We start from the raw sequence: 23,798 nt of genomic DNA, 5'->3' as shown, positions 1-23,798 counted from the left end.
TACTTACCGATACAAAGTAACAGCAGTCGGTCGGACGTATGCCCTTTGCGACTGAAGTTGGTTCTACAATAGAAATGAAACGAGCAGGGACTAACTTCAGGGTGGTGCGTTTGACCTGAACAATTCCGTAGAGCTACGTGCACTCCGTGCGGCTGAAAAATGACTTTAGCTCCCATTTGATTCCTGTTGCGGAACCACCTTCGGGTTTTACAATCCTTAATAACCCCGTATCGTTATCAGTGCTACTCTGATTACTTTTTGTGTTTTCAATATTTTTTATTCAATTAACCTTCTTAATTCTCACCCGTAGCCACGGTTCTCCCTATGTCGTAACGTGACTGTCTGTATATGCGATATTGAGAATTCATTATCTTCATTGATAAAGGAGGTCATGCATGTATGGTTTACGTGTATATAAGGTGCGCGATAATAATAACAATGCCCACTGTACAGTATTACCTCATTCAACAACGTCTTGTACATAAAATGCATAACGACACAGATTGCACGTTATAACGATAAGTATCCGTGTCTGGATAATGGCTGAAGTCCCTGAGCCGATTGTCAATTATACCTGAAGAATGAATTACTCTTCTCGTTTCTTAACACTAGATTGCCCAAGGAAGTCATTTTGACTGCTTTTTAATTTCAATTAGAAAAACATGTGTATAATGACACAATTTCTTTGTGACTTTTTCTACAACATATAAATGCGTTTATTAATAATTGTAGTAACCTCCCCCCTCCTTCATTTCCGGTATATATATATGTTTTATACCTATATTGCCCAAAAGCAGTCATTTCTTGCCCAAGGAAGTCATTTTGACTGCTTTTTAATTTCAATTAGAAAAACATGTGTATAATGACACAATTTCTTTGTGACTTTTTCTACAACATATAAATGCGTTTATTAATAATTGTAGTAACCTCCCCCCTCCTTCATTTCCGGTATATATATATGTTTTATACCTATATTGCCCAAAAGCAGTCATTTCGACTGCTTGGGAAATTTTAAATAATCAAAGGACTCTTATTATTGAATTGAGTAAATTTCTTATATGACCAGTTCGGCTCTGTATTGAAATAACAGTTTTCATTTTTTTTCGATTATCGTCACATGATAACATACAAGTGCATGATAAATTTTCGATTTGGCCGTATACTTGATAAGTCGCAGTTGCTCAATAAGCTAAAGTAGTACTTGTTATTCGAATCTTTATGCAGTGATACTTGTTCTAACAAGTTGTTTATTTAATTTCTCTTGTGCCCTAAATTCATGAAAGAAATGTCGAATAGAGGTATATAACTGTAAATAATATAAAAAATATTAAAAATTAATTTTAACACTAAACCTACCGACATGTTATATATACCTATTTCTACCGATGGCGGTCAAATGACCGCTTTTGAAATAAACACTATAGTCTTTTCCAGTTGATTGTAATTAATACAGAATTTAGCATAGTCGTGCAGTAAGTTGAAGAAAAATAAAAACCTGGAATTTAAAAATTTTGATTAAAGTCTCAAAAGCTGTCGTTTGACCGCTCTGGTAGGTTTAGTGTTAAACAAATTTCTTTACGCATTAGTTATTCTTTCACAATGCAGTCATTTTGACTGCTTTGGGCAATATAGGTGTATACTAAGTTTCGGTCTTTCTAGCGTTAACCTGCATCGGATTCTTTCGGACTACGTATACTTGGACAATCCAAGAGGCACGTGAATTATTGGTCGAATCTTCGGAGTTCGAGGAATATTGATTTTTGATTAAAAAAAAATAATGAAGCTATTATTTTCTTATGTAAAAACAGTAATCGGGATTTCGTAGAATGAATTTTTTCGTTAATCGATTATCATAATGTCGTACGGCCGTCGTGTTCTTGGTCAATGGAAACGCGAATCTTTAGCACTTGGTAGGTGAATTTAATCGCTCGATGAAAATAAACCTCTTATCTGAACGTCGCCGAGAGATTATCGATTGCACAGGGTGACTTAGGCAACCGTGCCTAAGATCCTAATTAAGCGTTTGAATTATTTATTTGGTTGATTATTGATCATTGTTACTTCGTATTTTCAGTCGAGCGACGAAGACGGTTCAACATCAACGACAGAATCAAGGAACTCGGTACACTCTTACCCAAGACCAATGACCCGTGAGTACACGCCTTTACTTTTATTTTTATCGTTACTTCTGGATTCAAATTTTATTTTTTTCCTTTCGTCCCTTCTTCGTCGCTGACCATCGATTTGTATTTAGTTTTCGGTGACCATTTCGCTCGGACCTTGTTTCCGGGTCTTCCTTGTCCGTTGACCGATCCTTAGGACCATCTTCGGGAAAGAAATGTAAAAGTTCGTATGTAAAATTCATATACGCACGACTGCGATAATCAGTGCCAACTGGATCGAAGACGTGGAGTTGAAATTTTAATTTTTATTTCTGTTAGGTTAGGTCGACCGTCGGTACCGAATTACTGCTAGTCCTTCGCGCTGAGCTGAATTGCACGTTCGATTGAAATAGGCATAAGGATCGGTGTATATAGTTATACACGTGGCTGCCGAGGTATATAGACGGGAGCGTTTTGAATTTTTATTATACATATATATATATATCTTTACCCAAAAGTATGTCACGCGGCGTTAATTAATTTTCATAAATTAGTAGCGTTAATTACTATAGCAAGAACCGTGCGGAAGTTCAGTTCTCCCCAGGAGTATTGATAAACGAAGTCGCCTCGTTGAAACGAGCGGCTCGAAATGATTTTTAATGGTATACGTTAATTCGCGATTAAGGGAAATCTCGCGTACAGTCGAGATAAAAAATTTTATCCCGCCACTCGAAGGCGTACTAACGACTGCTCTTGTTACCGGGAGGAACGCGCCTGTCATTCCGGCATTAATCAATCCGAATTTCTCAGCCATTTGTCAGTGTCAGCCGAGCACCGTAGGACTTGAAAATTCCTAAGCCAATCCTCTAGTACCTTACACACCAGTTGTTATGCACTCTGTGGGAACGTTCGGGAGAAGTGTTGCATTTTTTTCGTCCTTTTTTCCCTTTTCTCGCCTGTTACGTTTTCTTATTTTTGAAAGCGACTGGAAAATTTGCATTGCGGATCCCAACGGTTTCCTAGTTTTCCATAATCGTCGCCGAAGCTAATCTCGTGGCAATTCCTTTGCACGAATCGTTAGCTTCCACTCTCGACGACATTAAAACGCAGCCAAGCTGTCGGCTGTCGCGGCGATAACGTAACGCTTCGTTTCTAAAGACACGGACAAACATGATACAGATATTACTACGGTGTAAGCGGTGTCACGGTTAGTTACTTTAAGCGACTGAATGCCCCGAAGGATTTTTAAATATTTTTCCTACCTTTTTCACCTATGTCGTTTTGAATTTCCCGCCCTTTTTATCGACTAACAAATCCACTTCGATGATGCGCCCGAACCCCGTTGGGCGGCAGGGGTATCACTTTGGGTACCTTGACGTTTCAGGACTGGTGCTGTCGCTGTGGATAGAGGCGCAGATGGCAGCACTGTTCTTCGTAATGCTTGCCGGTGTAATATATATGTATATTGAATTTGCTAAGCTCACGAGACTCTTCGTGACTTCCTGTATTTCCGGTTGGGAAGTAAGAAATGAATTAAACCTTCTTAGCTTAGAAATCCGTTACGGATGCTGACTTAACCCAGCCTAACTGAACGCTACTTTTCCACCCAGCGAGACCTGTTGTATTAACCCGGGGAGCTTCGTAATCTCGCCGCTAGGGCGTGGCTTAGGAAACCTTTGATATTTGATATTTCTGGCTTCGAGGTAAAACTTCGGGGTTGCCTCTTATCACTCAGGCGTTACGATAAAGGGAGTAACTGATGTACGTGTTGAGAATTTTATTTGGGGAAGTATATTTTTATGATAATATTATTTTTTTTTTTTTATAATATACTTTTTGGTTCTTCGTGCCTGGTCAATCGAGCTTAACGTTTATCAGGTAAATAATATTATGGAAAAATGTGTATGGGTCTTTTAATAGAAATATTAGCGGATCATGGGGAACTTTTGAAATTACAACTTTGCTATCTATATGCCCCCTTTAAGTCCCGTGCACCGGCGCAAGGAGTCTCCAGCGACTCGAGGAAGATCCGACGTTGCCAAAGTATTTTCATCGGACGATACGGACTGGAATTTCGAGTGGCTCGGATGAAAAAATTTTTCAAAACGCCAACCGAACGCGACTCTCGTTTCGCGATATTGAATTTGTAATACAGGTGAAATTTTAACTGTGTGTTCAGATACTATGAGATCGTGAGGGACGTAAGGCCAAACAAAGGAACAATCCTGAAGTCATCGGTGGAGTATATAAAGTTATTAAAGAACGAACTGACGAGGATGAAGCAAAGTGAACTGAGGCACAAACAGTTGGAGCATCAGAATCGTCGGCTACTTCTGCGGGTTCAGGAACTCGAGCTTCAAGCCAAAGCCCATGGACTTCCGGTTACGGATTTCAGCTGGGCCACAACTTCCGGAACGGTCCTCAACACCTACGTCAAGAGTAAACCCGATCAACGGAAGGTACAATATATTAGTCAAATTCATCGAGTGCAGTCTCCTTGCCCTTTTTTTTAATCACGAAATTTTTTTTTTTTTTCGAACTTCATAACTATTTGTTTTTTGGTCTTGATTCATTCCCCCGGTGTGAATGACTTTGAGACGTAGTCAACGCTCGGTTACGTAGCGAAGGCGTCGACACGGCGACAAAACAGTCGTCGCGATCTCAAACGAGGAAATTGCTTCTGGATTTCAAAAGTAGGTGACGCTAATCGAGTATCGATACGAATCGAATGGAAATTGCTGAACGCCCGTGGGACTCTATAAGTTTGTCATTGACGTCAGTCATATCGGTAACGAGATGCCGTCAATAGTACGTGCGCACCCGTATTGTGCACTGAAGTGCGCAATTTTAGTGAACATCGGCTAAAACTCGGTATTCTTTTTACTATTTTTTATGATTTATAACCGTATCTTGTCTTTCTAGAGAATTAACATTTAAATCATTACGTCGCGGGATCTTGACGATTATTATCATTGATAAACGACTGTCGTGCCTGGCAGTACGCAGCACCGGGACAAGAGCTAGAAGTTTAAACACTGATAAGAATTCGCTCTCTTCCAGTCGCATTCACTGTGACAGAATGGCCATATTCTCCCAGTTGCACTAATCGGAGATTGTGGCACGTGCAGAAAAAAATTTACCTGTTTTTTATCTTATCGGTAATTTTTTTTTTTTATTTTTTTATTATAACGTACCTCTAAAAGTTACTTACGCAATGGATCCCACCGCTTGGACGCGGAACGTGTGTCGGCGCTTTAAATTTGTAAAATTATTGCACGATCCTTTGTTATCGGAAAAATTTATAGGAATTATCGTGGATACCTGCTCTATGGATATTTCGAAGATTGTACGGGGTGTATGTGAAATACGAAAATTTTCACCTGTACCACGAAATAATAACCGTAGATGAAATATTTCGAAGAAGAACAGTGGGATACAAAGAATATTAGAGAGAGAGAGAGAGAGAGAATAAAATAAAATATTAGTACACGGGTGTACAGTTTGTGAGTATAGTCATTCTCGCTTCACCTGTGTGTCGTCATCGTAAAGTCATCACACCAGGCCTCGTAAATTCAGCACTCCACTTAGATAATTCGGAGAGTGATAATAAGAGAGACGCGTCATTGGCGTCGGGACGATGTTTTTTTTTCTCTTTTTTTTTTCCACTTGGAACAGAACTTACGCAATATATATGCCAGCTTCTGGCACAGCTTGTGTAACACTTTGGAAGAACGTTTAACCTACCTGAAGTGCGCTCCTCGCGCAGTGTGAAGTTGCCTTGGAGTATTCGCGCACACGTGTGTATCGGACTTTTGAAATCGAGCGCAAGTTCCTGCCTCGTTGTTACATGACAGACGGCCTTGATGAGGTGATTAAGATCAATATCTAAATTGGTCTGGACTAGTGGCTCGTTGACGTGATCGATAGCTCTGTCGCATCCGGTGCGTCAGTCGCGATGCTCCTCAACGAGAAGATCTTCGTGGATTTTTCGCAAGGAGTCGCGCAGAGGGGAAAGGAAGAGAAGGAGGAATAAATTGGGTGGATTGAAGTTGAAGTAGCAATGAAAAATAAGGATTTTGAGTATAGGGAGACTGAGACGCCGGAAGTGACGTATAGAGCTTGGTAGCGAGGCTATAGTATATTTTGTAAAAGTCAATGATAATGGACAATGTCAAACTGTGATTTTTATTGATCAGATTGTAGATGACAGTAGAGAAGCCGAGGCCCGGAAGTTCGTGTGGCAGATGCCGGAAGTGGTTGCTGAGGAAGCGTCGACTTTGAGCATGTCCCAGCTCGAAGACCTCATGGAGGATGACACTGGGGGACCCGTGCACGGTGGTGACCCAATGCTCTCCTCGCCTATTCTTCCGCCGTTAAGCCCACCGGCTCCAGCGTGCCATCATCCTCTACCTGACGAAGACACACTTGGCAGTCTTGCACCAACCACGTCGAACTCCTCGTCGGATATGGACATCGTCGCGTAACCCAGAGCCCCTGGCGGACATAACGATTCCGCAGCGAATGGTCAGGAACTTAGTTAAAGTAGACGACGACGATGTTCCTTGAAGCCTCACGTCCTCAGGGATGGACCTAGGGAGATCAGGAGAGAGAGACTCAAGATGGATCCCTGGTGCGGTACAGTCCGTCCACGTGTTCGACAAGTGCCTGAACTTTTTATTCCGTTTTACGATCAGCGTTCTAGTAGCTAATGGAGATGATCGTTCTAGTTGTTGAGGTCGAGAGAGAGAAACCGGTAAAACCTATTGCGGAAAGTTCACCAGGTACTCGGGAACTCTAACGTTCGTCTCCTGGGAGTTCAAGGAAATGCGTCCCCGTACGCGCTCTTCGATATAGGGTGAATTAGGTTAGGTTCATAGGTTAGACTGGGTATAGTACGGCTCGCTGGATCATACAGTGGCAGGACGGGTATGGCGAGCTTGTACCCAGATCAGCTGAGATACTCCGAATTCCTGAATGCGGGAAACCACGAATTGAGAAAGCCGCAGGAAGGCTTCAAACTGATATTGGCGAGGATCGTCGCGTAAATACGTACATTACGTAGGCGAGTGTAATTTCTAGAAGCATTCGTACAGTAGTAGCTTTTATTTTTAAAGTTCACCGCTCTATCTCATCAGTTGAGGATTACTTGCGTGTGTAAAGGGGTTAATATGTTTACCAATAAATCGGTCTAACCTAGCGCGAATCCGTGGCTGACAGGTTATTGCTACGGTTTTATTTGTCTCGGTTTACTTTGCTGTAAATTCGAGATTTATACGACCATTATTGTTTTTAACCAATTTAACTTATAAATTGTCGCGTCGGTACTGTAGAAACGACTGGAGCGCTCCTCGCGGATGTTTTTCCGATTAATCGCCAGGTTCTCTGGCGTTAAACGTGTTCGCAGCGTTTATGGACGAAGCTTCGTTAACAGTCAAACGGTTTACGGGTGCTAAATAGCTTTATTAGAATCAATTTTGGAACCGCCTTGTAGTTTCTCTCGTTAATAAACATTAAGGGGGAGCAAAGGGGGGCCGGTTTCATCGCGAGATGTGTTCGTAATAAATTAATATGTCGCACTCGCGCTACTCGACGCTTACGCGCAATCTTAACCTGAGACAGACGCCATTATTGTGTTGGGACTTATTGACTGACTGTCCCACTTATCTTTACTGGTAGGACCCAACGAAATGGGGAGTATTCATTGTAGCTACACGTGCCGCTTATTCTCGCCGATTTTTATGGAGTCGAGTCGTCCTCGCATTACCGTCCCGACACCTGGCGTCGCCTAGGGATTTCTTTCCAATTTTCCATGGAATTTCTCACCCCTCTCCATTCTCTCAGACAATTTTCGCGGCATTTCGTGCCATTTTTTATTTTACCCCAACGCACAAGAACATTCGCAAACGAATAACAAACCGGATGCCGTGTATGGAAGTTCCCTGTGAAAATAAAGAAATGAAAAGAGCGAAAGGTACAAAACAAACCGTGTATAATGTTGTATTTATATATTTCATGCAATACTATATATCCGATGGACGATTATAAATATTTGATTTTTTTTTATAACAATCCTATTGCATTTTGACGAAGACGATTTGTCAATTAAAGGTCTCCTCGTAATGGCAGCAGGTGTTTTTTTGTGGAAACGGTGCGAATCGATAACGTAACGGGCACGGTGGATCGTGATAGCAATTGTATTGTACATTATGCATAATTTTATGTAAATATATAGTATATGTACGAAACGAAACGAATTCGTATACTGCAGAGATACCTGCGATATATATATATATTTTTTGAAATATTTCATGACCTTTTTGGGACGAACCTTATTGTTATACATGCCAGTTTATATATCACGACTCGATATTACCTCTTTATAAATACACAAGATATATATACATGAATGCGCGCGTGCAAGCGACGGCCGCGTAATAACCAAAATTTTAAGGCGCAAAAGGTAAAGAGAAGAAGCAATAGAAACGAACGTGCAGGAGGAGTGGGGAGAGAAATGATCTTGAATTTTCATAGTTTAATTATCGAGTATAAGTGGATTCATTGTTAATGTTATTGCTATATTATTACAATTGTTAATGTGCTGTTACTACGTATTTGTAGATTTGTAAATAGGCCGTAAAGGCGAATCTTCAGCAAAAAAAAGAAACATAATTGTATCGAGATTCAGAAAAGATTATATCGCATAGTTATTTTATCTATCATTGTTACCACCTATCGCACGCGTTGCGTGCGACTACATGCTATTGGAAGAAAGAGAAGGAAAAGAAAAAGAAAAGAATTATTGATAGCATTACTAAATTGTGCTGTTTTTTTTCTTCTTTCCTTATCGAACTCAGTGTTCTTTTTACCTAAATCCTTACTTTTTTTTTTTTTTTTTTTTTTTTTTTTTTTTTTTTTTTTTTTTTTTTTTTTTTTTTTTTTTTTTTTTTTTGAATATAAGACTACGAAATGGAGTATGTGCATTTCTGTAGCGAAGAATTATTATCCTGGAAAAAGTACCGTGGGAAAATGCGTTAGCATATTATACCGACAGGAGACAGGTAAGACGGCGGGGGGTGAAAGGTCGAGGTAGGAGGGGTTGGACCGAACTGACACCCATTTTCATCTTCAACTCACCCCCAGATAACCCGACACCGGCATATAATGGATCGCTTCAATTTACTCGTCGGCGCTCGGCCGACACCCGCTGTGCCCGCGCTACCGACGCCGACGCCGACGCCGACGCTGCCCTTATCGTTAGCCTGGGGAAGATCGAAAAATTCCCAAGAAACGTGAACTCGCAGGGTTCGACGAGTACGGTTGTGCCAGGTAGAAGACTCTTACTGCGATTTCCGTATAATGGTTTTGCCATGGTACTGCGAGTGTTGCTTTTGTAGCAGTTTTTTTTTATTTAAAATTTTTCCAATTTTCTCCAATTGACAAATTTTCGCTTTTCCACTTAAAATGGAAAATGGTCCGGACTTTTATTGGTTTAAAAATAAAATACGTGACTGTAACTAAAAGGCGTGTTGAGAATTCGTCAGGCGGAATCACGGCAATTAGAATAGGCTTTAGGTCGTTATTGGTCTCTGGGTATACCTTAACGAAGACTTTTTAAAGGCGAGTGGAAGAAAAAAAAAGAGTGACAATTTTACCCTTCGCTATTTTCCCATCCATTTACCCGCCCTTAACGATTTAGACTCGTAAATCTGTCAATGCCAGCGCACAGTAATTATACCATGCACAGGGATCCAAGTGTTTGTCTTCTTTTGAATTTGGGAGATGGTAATGCGCTTAGAAAGAATAATTAGCACGGTATCTAAAAAGGAGATTCAAATTTTCATCCGTCTTGAGAAGAAATTTTCAATTTTCACCAGTTATAACGAATCTACCACGTAATGCTTAGCTACGGGCAATTTGTTTAATTAATTACCCGGAGGGTTGCCCAATTTCTTACGGCATGGAGTGCCACTCAAGCTGGTCCACTTTTATCAAGCAACGAAACCAAAATACATCTCATTCTTTGAGTCTTGGTCTCTGAGAAATTGTTCCTACTGATGGTATACATCAGGAACGTGTTGCAGCACTTATTCTTGAAGAAAATAGTGTCTGAGACAGTAATGACAGTAACGACAATTTTCTCTAGAATTTCCTTCTCTGTAGCAGTTGCATTGTCCATTTTCACTTTTTTATCTCTTTCTAAAATTCTCACGACAAGTACCGTGTGCGCTTCTTTGTGCACCTTCTCAGCGCTGCTTGTACGTGGCTTGTCTGATTTATTAAGTCCTTAAAAAAAAAAAATAAATAAATAACAGCATCAACTCTAATTCGCTTCCTTACAATTTTATCTTGACTCTATTAGCGTCTGCACCTTCTCCAACTTTTCACTGTTTCCTAAGGCTACCCACCTCTAATAGTTTTAAAAGCTCGTTTCTAGAGCATCTGAATTCCGCAGGACACTGCTAATGGAAAATCTCGATTCGGCCCGTATCCAGATAAATAAAGGAAATTAGCCTTAACGGTACGACAGAACTAAGCCAAAGCAATTTCGCGGGCTGCCAACTTTTTTTTTTTCTACCCACAGTTAGGAAGTCGCGACTGTGCCATAACGTAATCGGCAGACTATACAGGGTGACCCTCAATTTCGGAATTAACCAATGAAAGACTGCCACGATAGTATTTCTGGAAAAAGAAAAAAAAGAACTGAATTTGGTATAAGAATATAATTGAGCCAAAGACCAAATGCGATATGGCATTGTTGGCAAAGGCGTATGGAAACATCGAAAGATTTATCTCCACGATTCCATACAATATTGTCATTTTAACATACGCAAGCGTATACAAACCTCGACATGTTTCCGATACTTGAAAAATATCTGCTAAAGAATCATCCACGACGTCCTCTATAACCCATGAATCATTTACTTCCTACAAAAGAGATGCAATGCAGCATACATTTCCAGCTAATAACTCTCAGGAATATTTCAAATTTATCCTCCGGCAAAGGAGTTTCAAAATTTTACTCTAATAATTTCAAAGGATTTTCAACTCTTCTTACACGTCCTTCTGCCTTCGTGTCAATGGCGACGATCTTTGATCTGCACTCCGGTTAAAGACTCTTTAAAGCGCCTTTAATCGTAAAAAGGCGGAACGTTAGTAAAAGCTCTTTTTCCACCAGAAGAAGAAGCAGCAGCAGCTAAAAGGTGAGAATGATTAATGAAGCAATACCTCGAGACCAGCTTCCTTCTTCCTTCGTTCATAGCTTCTTGCCTTCCTTCCACCTAGCTGACCGGCTAAGCTGGATTGGCCTGCTCAGGCTAGGAACTAGCTAGGTTGGCTGGTTAGCAAGCAGCTTCCTCCTCCTGGACCAACCTACGTTCTAGCATCCTTATACGCCAGGATTCCATGTCCATTTCCGAGATTTTCTTTCCTTGGGTTTTACTGCATTTCTTACGCTCCTTCTTAAATTAACTGCTCCATCTTGTACCCTTTAGATATACTCTTCACCGTCTTAGAACTGGAGCTCTTCTTCATTACTGATAATAGACTGGTCAATCTTACTGTGTACCTACATGAAAATCAATTGTTAATCATTAAACAGCCTCTGAATATTATTGTGTGACGTTATTGTAACGTTTGTAATAACTTATCTGGAATAGATATTGCGTAATGTTGTAATCCCTGATATCATTATTATACAAACTAATAAACGCATTCAGGCAACGAATTACGTTATTCTGACTTATGGTCATTGTTAATCTTATAGCATATAAAAAAGGGATAGAGAATACCTTGAGACAGGATGGTTCTTTAGAGATTTTGAAAATTGCACGTTTACTCCAAGTTTTATATATCTCTATCTACGCAAACGTTTTTCCATCTCCATCTCACTGCACTTCGTGCATAGGTGAACAAGAAAATATCCCTGCGCGAGAATTTCATCGTGTAAAACTTACGGAACCATGAAGCATGCGGATATTTCCATGGCGAACAATTTCACACAGGTACAATTTTTATTGTTAATAAGAAAATTCTTGGAGCTAGAAGAACGAAACTATATTCCTTGATAATATTTATTCGAAGATTATCGTTATCGTTACGTGATGCTCCGAATGATTATCGACTGTGAAACGTATATAAAAAATGGTGCTGGCACAGTGACTGTGAATCTGAAAGAAAAAAAAGGGCATGAGTCAGTGTAAAAAAAAAGCTCTAGTGGTCTGTTTAAAAGAAAAAAGAATGTCAATTTTACGTATTACGCAAAAATTCAGAGCCAGGAAAATGCGAGACGAAAGGATGTGAGTGTCCTGAATAGCCGTCGGAGATTCATATCTGAAGGACGTACGTCATTTTAACGACGATTTTATTACGAATCCACTAAATCCTGAGGGAACGTCCAATATAGAATCGTGCCAGAATTCTCAGCCGGGATTTTGGCGAACGTCACATTGGAAAATTTGCATAGAGAGATCATCCAGATTATTTCAGGATCATAGATGCTGTGTATATTTTAGCCGAAGGCTAGTTTGGCAATATATCTGTATTTTTCTTTAATACTGCTATAAGAAAAGGATTTTAAAAAAAGAGCAACTGCATTATTTACGCCAATGACAAACGCTAAAGCCGGGTTCACCATACACGAATTTAGATGCAAATATTCTGATTTCTTTTTCGTACTCGCTGCTCCCTATTTTTTATTCCAATTTGACTCCATTCACATACGTGAAATCGAGTAACAAGGTACCCACGTAGATACACAAGCTTTGCTCTTTTTTTTCAGGCAAAAACACACATCCACTATATTTTTCGTTGCGATACGCGTCAAGATAATCAAGACATTTGACGAAGTTGTATTTGCAGTGTAATTACTTGTCGAATGTATGTGCCAGTGTTGGAAGAAGATGATTAAGAGTGACAGGTAATAATACAATAAATAGAAAAATGGATGGAGACATAATAAAAAGTACTGGGACGAAGGTAATATCAGAGAACAAAACACATACAAAGTTACGTCATGGTTAGAAGAGTCTAAAATAAGGTTGGATAGATAAAAGTGGTGGTTTCGTAAGAAAATTGTACCCCGAGTGCCGACAGCGCATGCGCGAGATAACGTTCGGAGAAAATAAACATGGCGACTAGTGTATTCATCGAAATGTAATATAAACCGTGTCGAATGAAACGTAAAGAAAATTCAGAAATCTTATCTCGGATAATCAAAAATTAATCTAGACAACAGACATCCTCTAATGTTTTCACTGGGTATGTACGACTTTCTTGACTCTACGAAGATTCCTTGTATCCGATACAGACTTTGAAAAGGTTAACGACGCGAATCCGGAAAATCTCATAAAAGCGTCAAAGTACCTGAGATGCTGCAGACCATAAAAAAGATCCTGTGAGCAGTGACCCACATTGATAAATCCGTGTTTATTGCTGTGACAGGTTGTATATGAAAACAAAAAACTTTGTCTCTCATTTTCAACTTCATTTAACCTGCAGGCACATGGCCCTGCCGTTTAATTTTTCATGAAAACACATTGCCTCCGAATTGCCTTCAATGGTCGACATTCCTCATCTGTCAGCGTAGTATAATATATATCGTCCTCACTTACTGCAGCACACGAAGTACAAACATTCGGCCATTTTTCATCCGGTAGATAGATCTGTCACGTCCGAACTACGAAATTGTAACCTGCAATCTCGATACTCCACTATCAACACAGCATACGAAAGCTTAAGGCGCCCGCGCACCGACCATAAAACGAACAGAAGTCTCTTCGACATGAACCACGATAAAATAACCCCAGGTTGTGGATCTAAGCTGCTCTGATAAATCCTCGTTTACTACCGGAAAGCGTCCAGGCAGAACAGCTTCCTCGCGGAGGATACTACTAAGGTCATATTTTCGTTATAAAATATTAAATTTTTTTAAAATTCATATGAAAAGTTACGCAAGTCATAAGAAGAATCTGCTTAAGAATCGACGTATTTCAGTTCATTGTAAATCCCTAGAGGATTTGAGTTCATTGAGAAAACAATTGAAACTTACAGTACTTTTGTGCAAATTTGACGTAAACTTTAGATGCAAGTTAGTGTAAATATCGTAATGTTAGTTACAGTATACTAAAATTATGTCCCAACTATACACTAAAAACTTATAGGAAATTTGGAAAAAAGAACCGTAAACTTAAGTGATTTTTCTGTGAAAGTACTTAAAATGTACTTTGATTTAATGACAAGTTCACCATGAGGCTCGTCCTTCTACGTTAGCAGTACTGTTATAGTCTATGACGTTAAAGGCTTCTTCGAGGCAGAAGCATCCGCTTGGTTCTCTTATCCCGAGATCAATTTTGATAGGGGTAAAAATATTTCTATAAAATTGATAACAGATAATTCTGTACGATCTGTGAGATTGTCCTTCACACGCTCTTATTAATTTTGGATTAACGATAATTTATTGACTTCTTTTTTTAGAAAGTATCCATTTCCCTATTGGAATTCCCATAATTTAGGGATACGCAAATACCGATTTAAATAGGTCGATACGGGATGGGTTTGGGAAAATCTTTGCATAATGTTCTATCGGAGTCATAAATATCGGCTGACTTAACATTTTTCGCCTATGCACGTTTCACATAGAATTTTATTGAGTCAAAAATACTGTTTTCTCCATTTTAGATTTTTTCCATCGTAGCAGTGCCTTTTTAAATCGCGAGCTAGATGTATCCTTTTATAACTATATTATACTGAAGACAGAAACTTCGATACAATGCTGAGTTATTAATAATGGCGATCAATATTCTGTCAACGCTTTAGGTGCTACCATGTACCTGTATATATGTATATGCATCTACGGGTATATTATATGAATATACGAGGTATACTACAGGTATATTATATATGGTATAACATATTACAAAAGGTTGTAAAGATTCAGAATAGTGAATTGAGAATAAAGGCAGACGTGCTTCTTCGAGCGAATCTTCATGCTGATTCCTTGACGAAATAACGGAGGATTTACATTTCAGCGAAAGAATACCTCCACGGTACATGACATCCTAAATAATGGCGTTCTCACTGCAAATAATCTCTCTTGAACAATTGATTGATTGGCTACCGCTCGAGTACCGCTGCTCTTGGACGAGAGGTAAGTATGCGAAGGAAAAAAGAGAAAGACAAAAAAGAAAGAAGTAACTAGATTTTCATTTGTAAATCAGAAAAATATTATTCGACGAACAGCGTGAGGCTGCTAGTGTCAAATTATTTCTCCCGTTGGCCAACCTGCTTGGTTCTATTAAAATATCAAAGCTTCGAGATTGATCGATTATCGAAAATTTTTCTAGAAAAATTCTCAGAAACTTTCCTATCTTATCTTGCTGGGATTCTATTTATTCGTCTCTCTCTTTTTCTCTTTCTTTCTTTCTCCGTCTACCTATTTCTAGTTCTGTCAATATTCTCAACGTCTTTTTCCTTCTTCATTCAGGAACCTCTTTCGCGTCCGCTGCACCTTTATTATTCTTCATCCAGTCACCACTCTCAATAATTTCTTTGAAGATTTCGCACAGTGGACAATTTCCCGAAGAAGCCGCAGGGGCTAATTGAACTCTTGGCCAAGTTTTCGTACTCGAGTGTACTTAAGCAGCGATCGGGGATACTTTGGCTACCAGCCGGTAAGGGAGAAATTAAGACGATCTTAGATATGCTTTCAGCCGCTAATCGGATTGGCGAAACCAATTAAATCAACTTGGATAAGTACCTGTTACGAAACAGCATCGGCAACGATAGGTACTCTCTTACTCAAATCCTGACCCAGCATTCATATGGAAGGACGAGAACCATTCCTGAGACGCATAACTGAATTCGGAGAAATTGAATAATACAAGGTATATGAAATTCAAGTGGATCTGAACTGCTGATGGTAACGCAACGCTACTTTGTAACGTATTACATTCTGTTTATTTAATTAGGGTCTTGTATATTTTATTAGATATACAACTGTATATCTGTAAAACAAAAGTTCTTTTTATTAGACAAAACTTTTCTTTTACAGATATAATTCTACAGGCTCCCAAAATACGGAGAGAGGGTGAGAATTTTCAAAAGGCCATATTTACAAGAAGAGCAAATATGAGGAAAATTTAATAATGCCCGGAGTACGCATTTTCACGTGATTTATATATTATGGTACGGGCTGATATGTGTCCTTGATATAAATCAGGATATTGTTACCGTCCATGAAAATGGCTATGTGTCAGTAAGAATTACCTGAGATTTGAGCTACGACGAGGATCCGTTTTCGTATATCAGTTGGCACTTGCTGGCGTTGATTTTGAAATATCTGATACCGAAGTAAGGATCAATTGAAAATCTTATTTTGTAATTAAACTTTTGGATGATCTACCTCGGCACTGTTAAACGTATTATTAATGTACGAAATATCTGCAATATGCTGTGTAAGCTTTATCGCCGATATTCAATAAGACGTTGACAAAGATACTAAAAAGTTACTAGCTTGTCAAGGCTACTCGCTATATCTATACATTTCCGTATCCGCCCGGAGACAATCCCTTCGAAAACTTTGAAACTATTAGAAATTAGACCTTGGACCAGTTTAAATTCCACTTTGGGTATGGTATTAGTGAGGGATTCTGAAGGGGGATTCACAAAGGAAAACTTTGGCTCTAACCGTATATCGCTGTATCAATGATGTGACTAGTACTACGTATATTTAATAATTATGCATCAGCACATTTAATCATTTAATCCTGTTCGATCGATAGCAAATTCTGCAAGTATATTAAGTGTATTTGCGTTTTGATTATTCATATATGATTATTTATACCGGATATATATTGTTCTTATCCATCCGCTATTTTCCCGGACATATAATATCCATTCGCAGAATATCCTATGTGAAGTGAACTATTGTCAACGTTAAAGGGGGTCACAGGGTTAGGTTGGGTTATCGAAATACGGTACAGATACACGATTCAAGTACCAGTGTAATTCGTATAGGCAGTTGGCACGAGATTCGTATGGGACTATTGATATCAGAGGAGATTGTTATTAATAGGGCTATTGTTTCTCAAAACACAGCAATAAAGCAGCGTCATCGATCGTTAGAAAATCTGTGTCCTTATCAAAAGCAGAAAACAGATACCAAAATTAATAAGATCGAACAAGACTGCTTGATAGTAAAATTATAAAAGTTATCCTGCCAAATAAAATTAATATCTGTATATTTTGTAATTAGGTGAAGGAGCTGTTACGTCACATGGAAAAAGAAATGTCTAAGAGGATTTTCACTGGGACGAAGATGTTTACGGTGATGCACCAACTTTGACCGCATTCAGAAATCTTCCTGCTATCCTCGAGAACACCGGAAACTCGATAACGGCCATTTTATATCGAATTCCTTTTACGAGTAAGTTATCATCCGAGCTAGTTCAACGCTTTGTTGGCTGCTTTCCTTTTTATTATTCTTTCTCGTGCGGACTCCTTATAAATTCGTGATCTGGACGTATTGTCATAAAAGCCATTATTGGCCTGAAACACTGTGGCGACATCTAGGTACTGTCGTGTCGTTTAACCATTAATTGGTCAGAGAACAAACGAAAAGGAATCCTACTCGATGAATGTACGTAGGATATCTCCATTTTTGGAAATCCCTCGTATTTCCGGTCGCGCGCGTAACGAAGTCGTTTCTGTTATTACTTCCGTTATCGTTTCTGTCCCTTTGACATAACAGTAAAGGCCGCCATTACTTTAATTAACCTTCGTACTGAGCTCGTTATTCACATTGACGATTATCGTTATATCGTTCCTACAATTTCGTATCGAGTACCGATCCTGGGGAAATATGGGTGGCAATAAAACAGTAGAAAAAAAAAGTGTAACAAATGGCTGCCACGCACGAAAGATTTTAATGGTAAATTTATATAAATATTTTTCGAAAAATTACATTTCGAGTATTTTTTAATGTGGAATTTATTATAGAAAAATTCTTCATCGTACAATTTTTTCCACCGATATCTTAACAATGAACTATAGACAGTCCTGTCATATGCACTTGGTTAGAGATCCATCTTTTTATCGAACTTCCTTTTCTTTAATGTCTTTTTCTTTTTTCTTTACACTCCTCTCATGCTTCCTCGCCATTCTTTCTACTCACTGACGTTTCTCCTACCCTATCGCCCCCACACGTACTTGGTTACTCTCTGTACTTGCTCCGAGACTCTGGCTTTTCCCATTTCCTCAACCTAAGTCACGTTTTGGTTCATATTGCAGGTCGTGTCGAGATTTGACTGAACATGGAAGCAGTAAAAGGGATCAGAACGGAAATTCCTTGGGATCAAAACTTCGGCAATTGCAAGACTGTGCATAGAAAAATCTTCAAAAATACAAGATTTCAAATTGTCCAAGTGGATGCTGACTTCGTAGAGGTCGAATGGGTATTGGCAATGGAATTATAATATGGAGGATAAATTTAAGTGGAAAAAGTATGCAGATTATCAGACGACCGTTCTATTTCTTAACGAGGAATATGGATCTTCTTCTCATTAATCGATTCTCTGGTAGTTTTCCCAATGGTTTTCTCAAGTGTCGTCCTGACTTCGAATTCAGTGCGCTCGATTACCCTAATTGGAATTCATTACGCAATATCGTAACGGACGTCTTTCGCGTTCGAATTGCTTTCCGAGGTTTATTGAAAAACAGAGCGACGTCGCGAGTTTCTGCTGAATAATTCCTCAATTAGATGGAATTACAAGGAGGGTGGATTACTCGTCGATCCTCCCTCCTCTCGTTGAGTTACGAGATAGAAAAAAATGAGACATTTTCGGGAAAACGAACGAAAGCGTCGAAACAAAAGAAACAGTATAGATATTGAAAAACTTTTGGAAGAACTTTAATTAGAGTTTCGATCGCATTAATAATGAAAATTAAAATTGTCCTCGGGACGTAGTCACTCGATTGAATGAGAGATTTAACTTTTTTCTTTTTTTTTCACAATTTCAACAGTCGACTTTCGCTCCACGACGTTCTATAATCGTTTAATGAATATTAGTTCTAGAATTATTAACCACGAGTGCATGAAATTATTGAACCGATCGTTGTTCTCGAATGAATTAATAAATAGGACCATTATACAAATTCAATTTGAATTATCGAGGTTGCTTTGCCGTTGAATTGTCCATGGTTTCATAAAGTTCACCAATTTCCAATATCATTGCAGAATCTACACTTGTGTGTCAATACAAAATTAATTATTACATTTGCCGTTACGTCATTGTTCATTAAAAAGTTACAGCACATTTTTTACACTTATATGCAATTACACTGTTAATTTTGCAACAGTCAGTCATAATTCTCTAGTCTCAAAATACAGTGATATAGTACGCTACACGTTTACAGTCTCGTGTCATTCATATGCACGTATTGAAAAATAGTACAAAAAATATACAAAGCACGTAAAAGCTTCATTTTCAAGTGGGCAACGAACTTGTTTCCAAAGCAAACGCGATTAAGCGCTTATTCTTAAAGCGTAATTTTTTGCTTGAAGCACGACGAAAAAAAAAAAAAGTGTAACACCCGCACCAGCGGTCACATTCTACTAATGATTTTTTTAATTGAAATTTTCTCGCGCGTTTCACTGTAATTATACAAGCCAAGGGTGCACCTGCTCTTTAGTAGTTGGTACCTGAGAACTTTAAAAAGAAGGTCGCACTACATATGCACATATTACACTGAATGTAGCTTGTTTGGAGTATAAACATATGTAATGGCACCTTGCTACTTTTTATCTCCTCGCCATTGCATATCCCACATATGTATTTACCTCTATTAAGTATCACCTCTATGTATTCTTCGTTCTGCTTGAAATCAATAAGCCATGAATCAGAAGAATTCATTGAAAAAACTATACCAGCAATAATTTTCGTTCAATTTCAAATTCCCTCTGGTCATTAATCAATATATGAAATCATTCATTTTTATTATTAGCCAGACACACAATAATTAAACTGTAAGAGAATCTCAAGATCAAAGTCCCATAGGTTACACGTATCTGTCCTGGAAGAATAATACATTTGGGAATTGGAGAAACACAAGGACTTGTATTCAACCAGGAACCTAGATTGAGAAACTCATTGTACCTAGATTAAGCGAACGAGGTATGAGATGATAGTGGCATCTACCCAGGTACATACTTCGTCTTCTTCCAGCTCCCCGGACTCCTGGTGCTCTGCGACGACATCCTAGCAGCCAACAAACCCTGCTCACACGACCGCCCTAAATGCTAATAACGAAAAGTTGTACGGTGCGCCCAGGAACAAGCTTCTGGGTAATGAAACAGATTAATCAGAGAAGCCCAGAGAGTGATGCCGCAAGGTGGAAGGAAGGAAGGAAGGAAAGAGGAAGGCATACCCATTCTGGTCGGAGGAGAAACTTAGAATCAGTCTGGGAAACCAAGGAACGTAAAGGAGAATAGTCTACATTGACGTGATAAGACCTTAGCAAGTTCACTGATAAGTAGATTAAGTGATATAGTTATACGTGTCTGTTGAGAAATTCAGAATGGAGTAGTGCAATAGTATTATTATTATATATAATTATACATATATGTATAATATTTAATACGATTATAATCGTGATTAAGTTAATATTCTTCTCAGTCAGATATAATATCGAATCAGTTCTGTTCAAATTTCTCGCTTTTAATCATGGTTGGTAATTTGCAAGAGTTTACATATGTAAACCCATAGGAACTTATAGGAGCTTAGATTGAGGGGAGCATATAAATATGCAGAGTTTTAGTCGAGCATTAACATACTCTATGCACGTTTGGTATTATATTCATGAATAAATGAAATGGTCATATTACCAACATCCATTGTACGTCAGGTTGTTTATTAAGAATCAATATTGTAAAATCGAATTAAAAATCAAGCTGAGAATTGAAGATGACACTAAACTGTAATTGTTGATGAGATTTCCTGGAATTTCGTATAAATTTAGTACAGTGTCTGTTTTCTGGCAACAGATATTCTGCCAAGTAAAATAGAGGATGAAAAGGTCCGGCTAAAGAAAGGCCAAGGAGTATCAGGCGTCTGCTGATCATTAATACTTATTTATACTTCAGGTTAACTTAAATTGCAAAAGAGTAACGCTTCTGTTATTCCCACCACAGAGTGACTTAATCATAGCCGAAATTTATCTGGCCGTGGATGGGCAGAGTGGCATAAAAAGGAGAAAGAAGCGCCACTTCCTCTGTGGAGATGATGAACCGTCGACGCGGGATGAAATGGGAGGCTGGAAGCTGGGCTGAATCTCGTGTGAGTGAGCTATAGCGAAGTCGTGAGTTGAATATTAAAAAAAAAAATGTCGGTGTCTCTCACACCTTCAAGTCCATAGAAACGGGTACCACCCTACGTTTAGGACTTGACTCACCCTATTTGAGCTCGGTCTTTGAAATTCATGGCCCGTTAAAGGGAGTTTGATTTCTTTTTGACTCTTTTCTTTCCTCTCTTTCTCAGTCCCTCCTTCTTCTATCTTCTTACTACCCTTAAGCTTCTTATCCAATCAAGGGGCATCTTGTCGTTGAGGAGTTTACCGCCTCGCTTTACAATAATATTGAACTTATGGATTTTTGATAACATTTTATATGTAGTTTATAATTTATTTTATGTTAATAGAAAGAAAATTCATTGCTGTAAGACCAACTGCGAATTTTGACTGTACAATTTTTAAGAATCTTCTCTCCACCAGCGGTTATTGGAAAACAAGTTGATTAACGTGTAAAAGATGAATAGGGGTAGGTGAAAGAGGGTGGTTAAATGAAAAAGGTCAACATTTATGACGACGGTGACTACGTGAAAGACGTCATGAGGAATTAAAGGGTTGCCAGTACTTTTCGAGGATGGTCCAAGCGCAGGGGGCGGTGGCTCTTTAAGAAACTGTAATCCCGTTCCGACCAAGGGTGGTTTTCTCTCACAAGTTCTAGAAACGGGCAGAGAGAGAGAGAGATAGAGAGATAGAGAGTAGCAGCAGGGGTAGTAATGTAGGTAAGTAAGGGGTGGAAACGTTACTAACCTGAATAAAGGTGGCTCGCATAGAGGGTGGCTCATAGGTTAGCTGCAGGTCTTCTGGTAGTGGAAAGCGTAAGGGTAGTTTTCCTCTGACATTCCCTCTAATGGACAACAAACAGGACACAGGCATATCCTGCGTCACCGGCAGACCACATGTGTCCTCAAGGCTCTCGGCTCGTTCCTAATTCGCGACGAGCTTCATCCCCAAAGAGCACGCTGGGAAAATTAGCAGCGATACTTAGCAACCCCTGGTTCTCGTGGACGATAAATTCATTTAACGAGGATACAGTAGGCGCGGCAAGACTAAAGGAGGGGTGCATATGTGAATTAGAAAAAATTCTAAATTTTAAGGGTAGTTCACAATGGCAGAAGATTCACAAGCTGCTATATATCCAGACGATAGAAATTGGCTTTCATTTGGTACCCGAAGGCTCTTGTTTCTTTTTCTTTCTTAGGACTTCTTTTTTTCATCTCTTTTCTACTTTTTTTTCTTAATTCCTTTTTCTCTCCTCTTTTCTTCGTTCCTTCTTCCATTCAGTCTTTTAGTTCTTCTTTTCTTTTTTTTTCTTCTCCTATCTCACCTAGCAGAACGGCAACACTTGCGCACCCGCAAGAACTCTCCATTTGGCTTCAGCGACTAGCAGCGGTTCTGCTGCATTTTCTATTATCAATTACCGCATAAGGGACGGGCAGGTAGTACAGGTTGTTTTAAAAGTTCTCAATCGTTCTACAGTAATTCGAGTAACCGCCAAGCATAAAAGCTACCCCGACCCAGTGAAATGAATCTCTAAAAATAACTCGATGATAAATTATAAAATATTATTTATTAATGACATTCGCGTCGAACCATTTATCAAAAATTATTCAAGCCCTACTTTCATGACCTTATAGGATTTTCATACTTTCCATACCTTTCCAGTAAACAGCCGGAACTTCGAATGCGTACAAGAAAATCGCACGTTGCTCATCGATCCGTCCGAAGGAGGGACAATATTTTTCCATCGCTGGCTTCATGGGAACGAAGAGAGAAGAAAAAAGAAAGAGAAAAAAGTGGGAGCAGGAATAATGGGATAGATACATGTTTCTATATGTATATATAAATATATAAGCGTATGTAGAACACGACGTTATTCTTGAAGATGACGAAACGAAGATACAAGCCGCTGGGATGCTGAGGGGGTGTGTAAGGGGTAGCTATGGGCTTAAAAAAATAAAATGGACCAACATCCGTCGGCAGTCGGGAGATAAACATTGGGGCAAGAAGTGCCATGCGGCGTCCAGAATCCAGGAACGTGGTCGTACGTGAGTCACCCTTAATCCAATGTACACAAGGGGATTGGTCCATGGTATGGATGGAGCCTTGCAAGGAAGCCATCTTCTGGTACATTGCGAAACCGATTGCGTCGCTAGACACTTGGTGCTGTTGGACGTCTGCAAGATGATACGTGATTCGGAAGCTGCGGAGGACGGTTGGATGATTTACAAAAAAAGTACCGTTAGCCAATATTGTTCAAAGGACTATTCAAATTTGTTCTTTTGATTATAGGCGATTTGGAAGCTGGCGAAGAGACTGGATGATTTTCAAAAAAAAAAAAAAAAAAAAAAAAGGGCAAAA

General features: G+C 39.1%; 1 protein-coding gene and 2 long non-coding RNA genes across 27 annotated transcripts in view; 2 read left to right on the top strand and 1 right to left on the bottom strand.

Annotated features, from left to right (window-relative positions):
- Positions 1 to 8,918, top strand: part of LOC107270015 (transcription factor EC) — a 39,390-nt gene extending 30,472 nt beyond the window's left edge. For 6 of the 11 annotated variants that reach the window (XM_015744624.2, XM_025087889.1, XM_015744633.2 and 3 more), the window contains 3 exons: positions 2,075 to 2,150; positions 4,282 to 4,561; positions 6,299 to 8,918. In XM_015744624.2, the coding sequence (XP_015600110.1) occupies positions 2,075 to 2,150; positions 4,282 to 4,561; positions 6,299 to 6,586 (644 nt within the window). In that variant the 3' untranslated portion in view covers positions 6,587 to 8,918. Of the gene's footprint in view, positions 1 to 2,074; positions 2,151 to 2,254; positions 2,350 to 2,441; positions 2,491 to 4,281; positions 4,562 to 6,298 lie in introns of those variants that run through there. The other 5 variants (XR_003060574.1, XR_003060573.1, XR_003060575.1 and 2 more) reach the window with 5 other exon arrangements.
- A 123-nt stretch (positions 8,919 to 9,041) lies between these two features.
- On the bottom strand, positions 9,042 to 13,994 carry LOC107270330. Of its 7 annotated transcripts, none has more exons than XR_001538312.2 (7): positions 13,464 to 13,994; positions 12,056 to 12,268; positions 11,158 to 11,667; positions 10,946 to 11,027; positions 10,508 to 10,781; positions 10,033 to 10,385; positions 9,042 to 9,918 (listed from the first exon to the last, which is right to left on the bottom strand). It is a non-coding gene; the product is annotated as an uncharacterized LOC107270330 (long non-coding RNA). The 7 variants fall into 7 exon arrangements; XR_003060297.1 differs by having other exon boundaries at positions 9,042 to 10,385; positions 11,158 to 11,228; positions 11,328 to 11,667; XR_003060298.1 differs by having other exon boundaries at positions 9,042 to 10,385; positions 11,158 to 11,295; positions 11,472 to 11,667.
- Positions 13,034 to 23,752, top strand: LOC107270323. Of its 9 annotated transcripts, none has more exons than XR_003060293.1 (9): positions 13,034 to 13,358; positions 15,128 to 15,246; positions 15,583 to 15,769; positions 15,870 to 16,017; positions 16,150 to 16,448; positions 17,353 to 17,523; positions 18,387 to 18,598; positions 20,321 to 21,430; positions 23,103 to 23,752. It is a non-coding gene; the product is annotated as an uncharacterized LOC107270323 (long non-coding RNA). The 9 variants fall into 9 exon arrangements; XR_003060294.1 differs by having other exon boundaries at positions 15,853 to 16,017; XR_001538306.2 differs by having other exon boundaries at positions 15,583 to 15,982.
- Positions 23,753 to 23,798: the final 46 nt, after the last annotated feature.

Source organism: Cephus cinctus, unplaced genomic scaffold (genome assembly GCF_000341935.2).
Source record: "Cephus cinctus unplaced genomic scaffold, Ccin1 Ccin1_scaffold0076, whole genome shotgun sequence".
NCBI classification, from domain to species: domain Eukaryota; kingdom Metazoa; phylum Arthropoda; class Insecta; order Hymenoptera; family Cephidae; genus Cephus; species Cephus cinctus.
The sequence above is the reverse complement of the archived record's forward strand: the minus strand, read 5'-3'. Positions and strand labels throughout refer to the sequence as shown.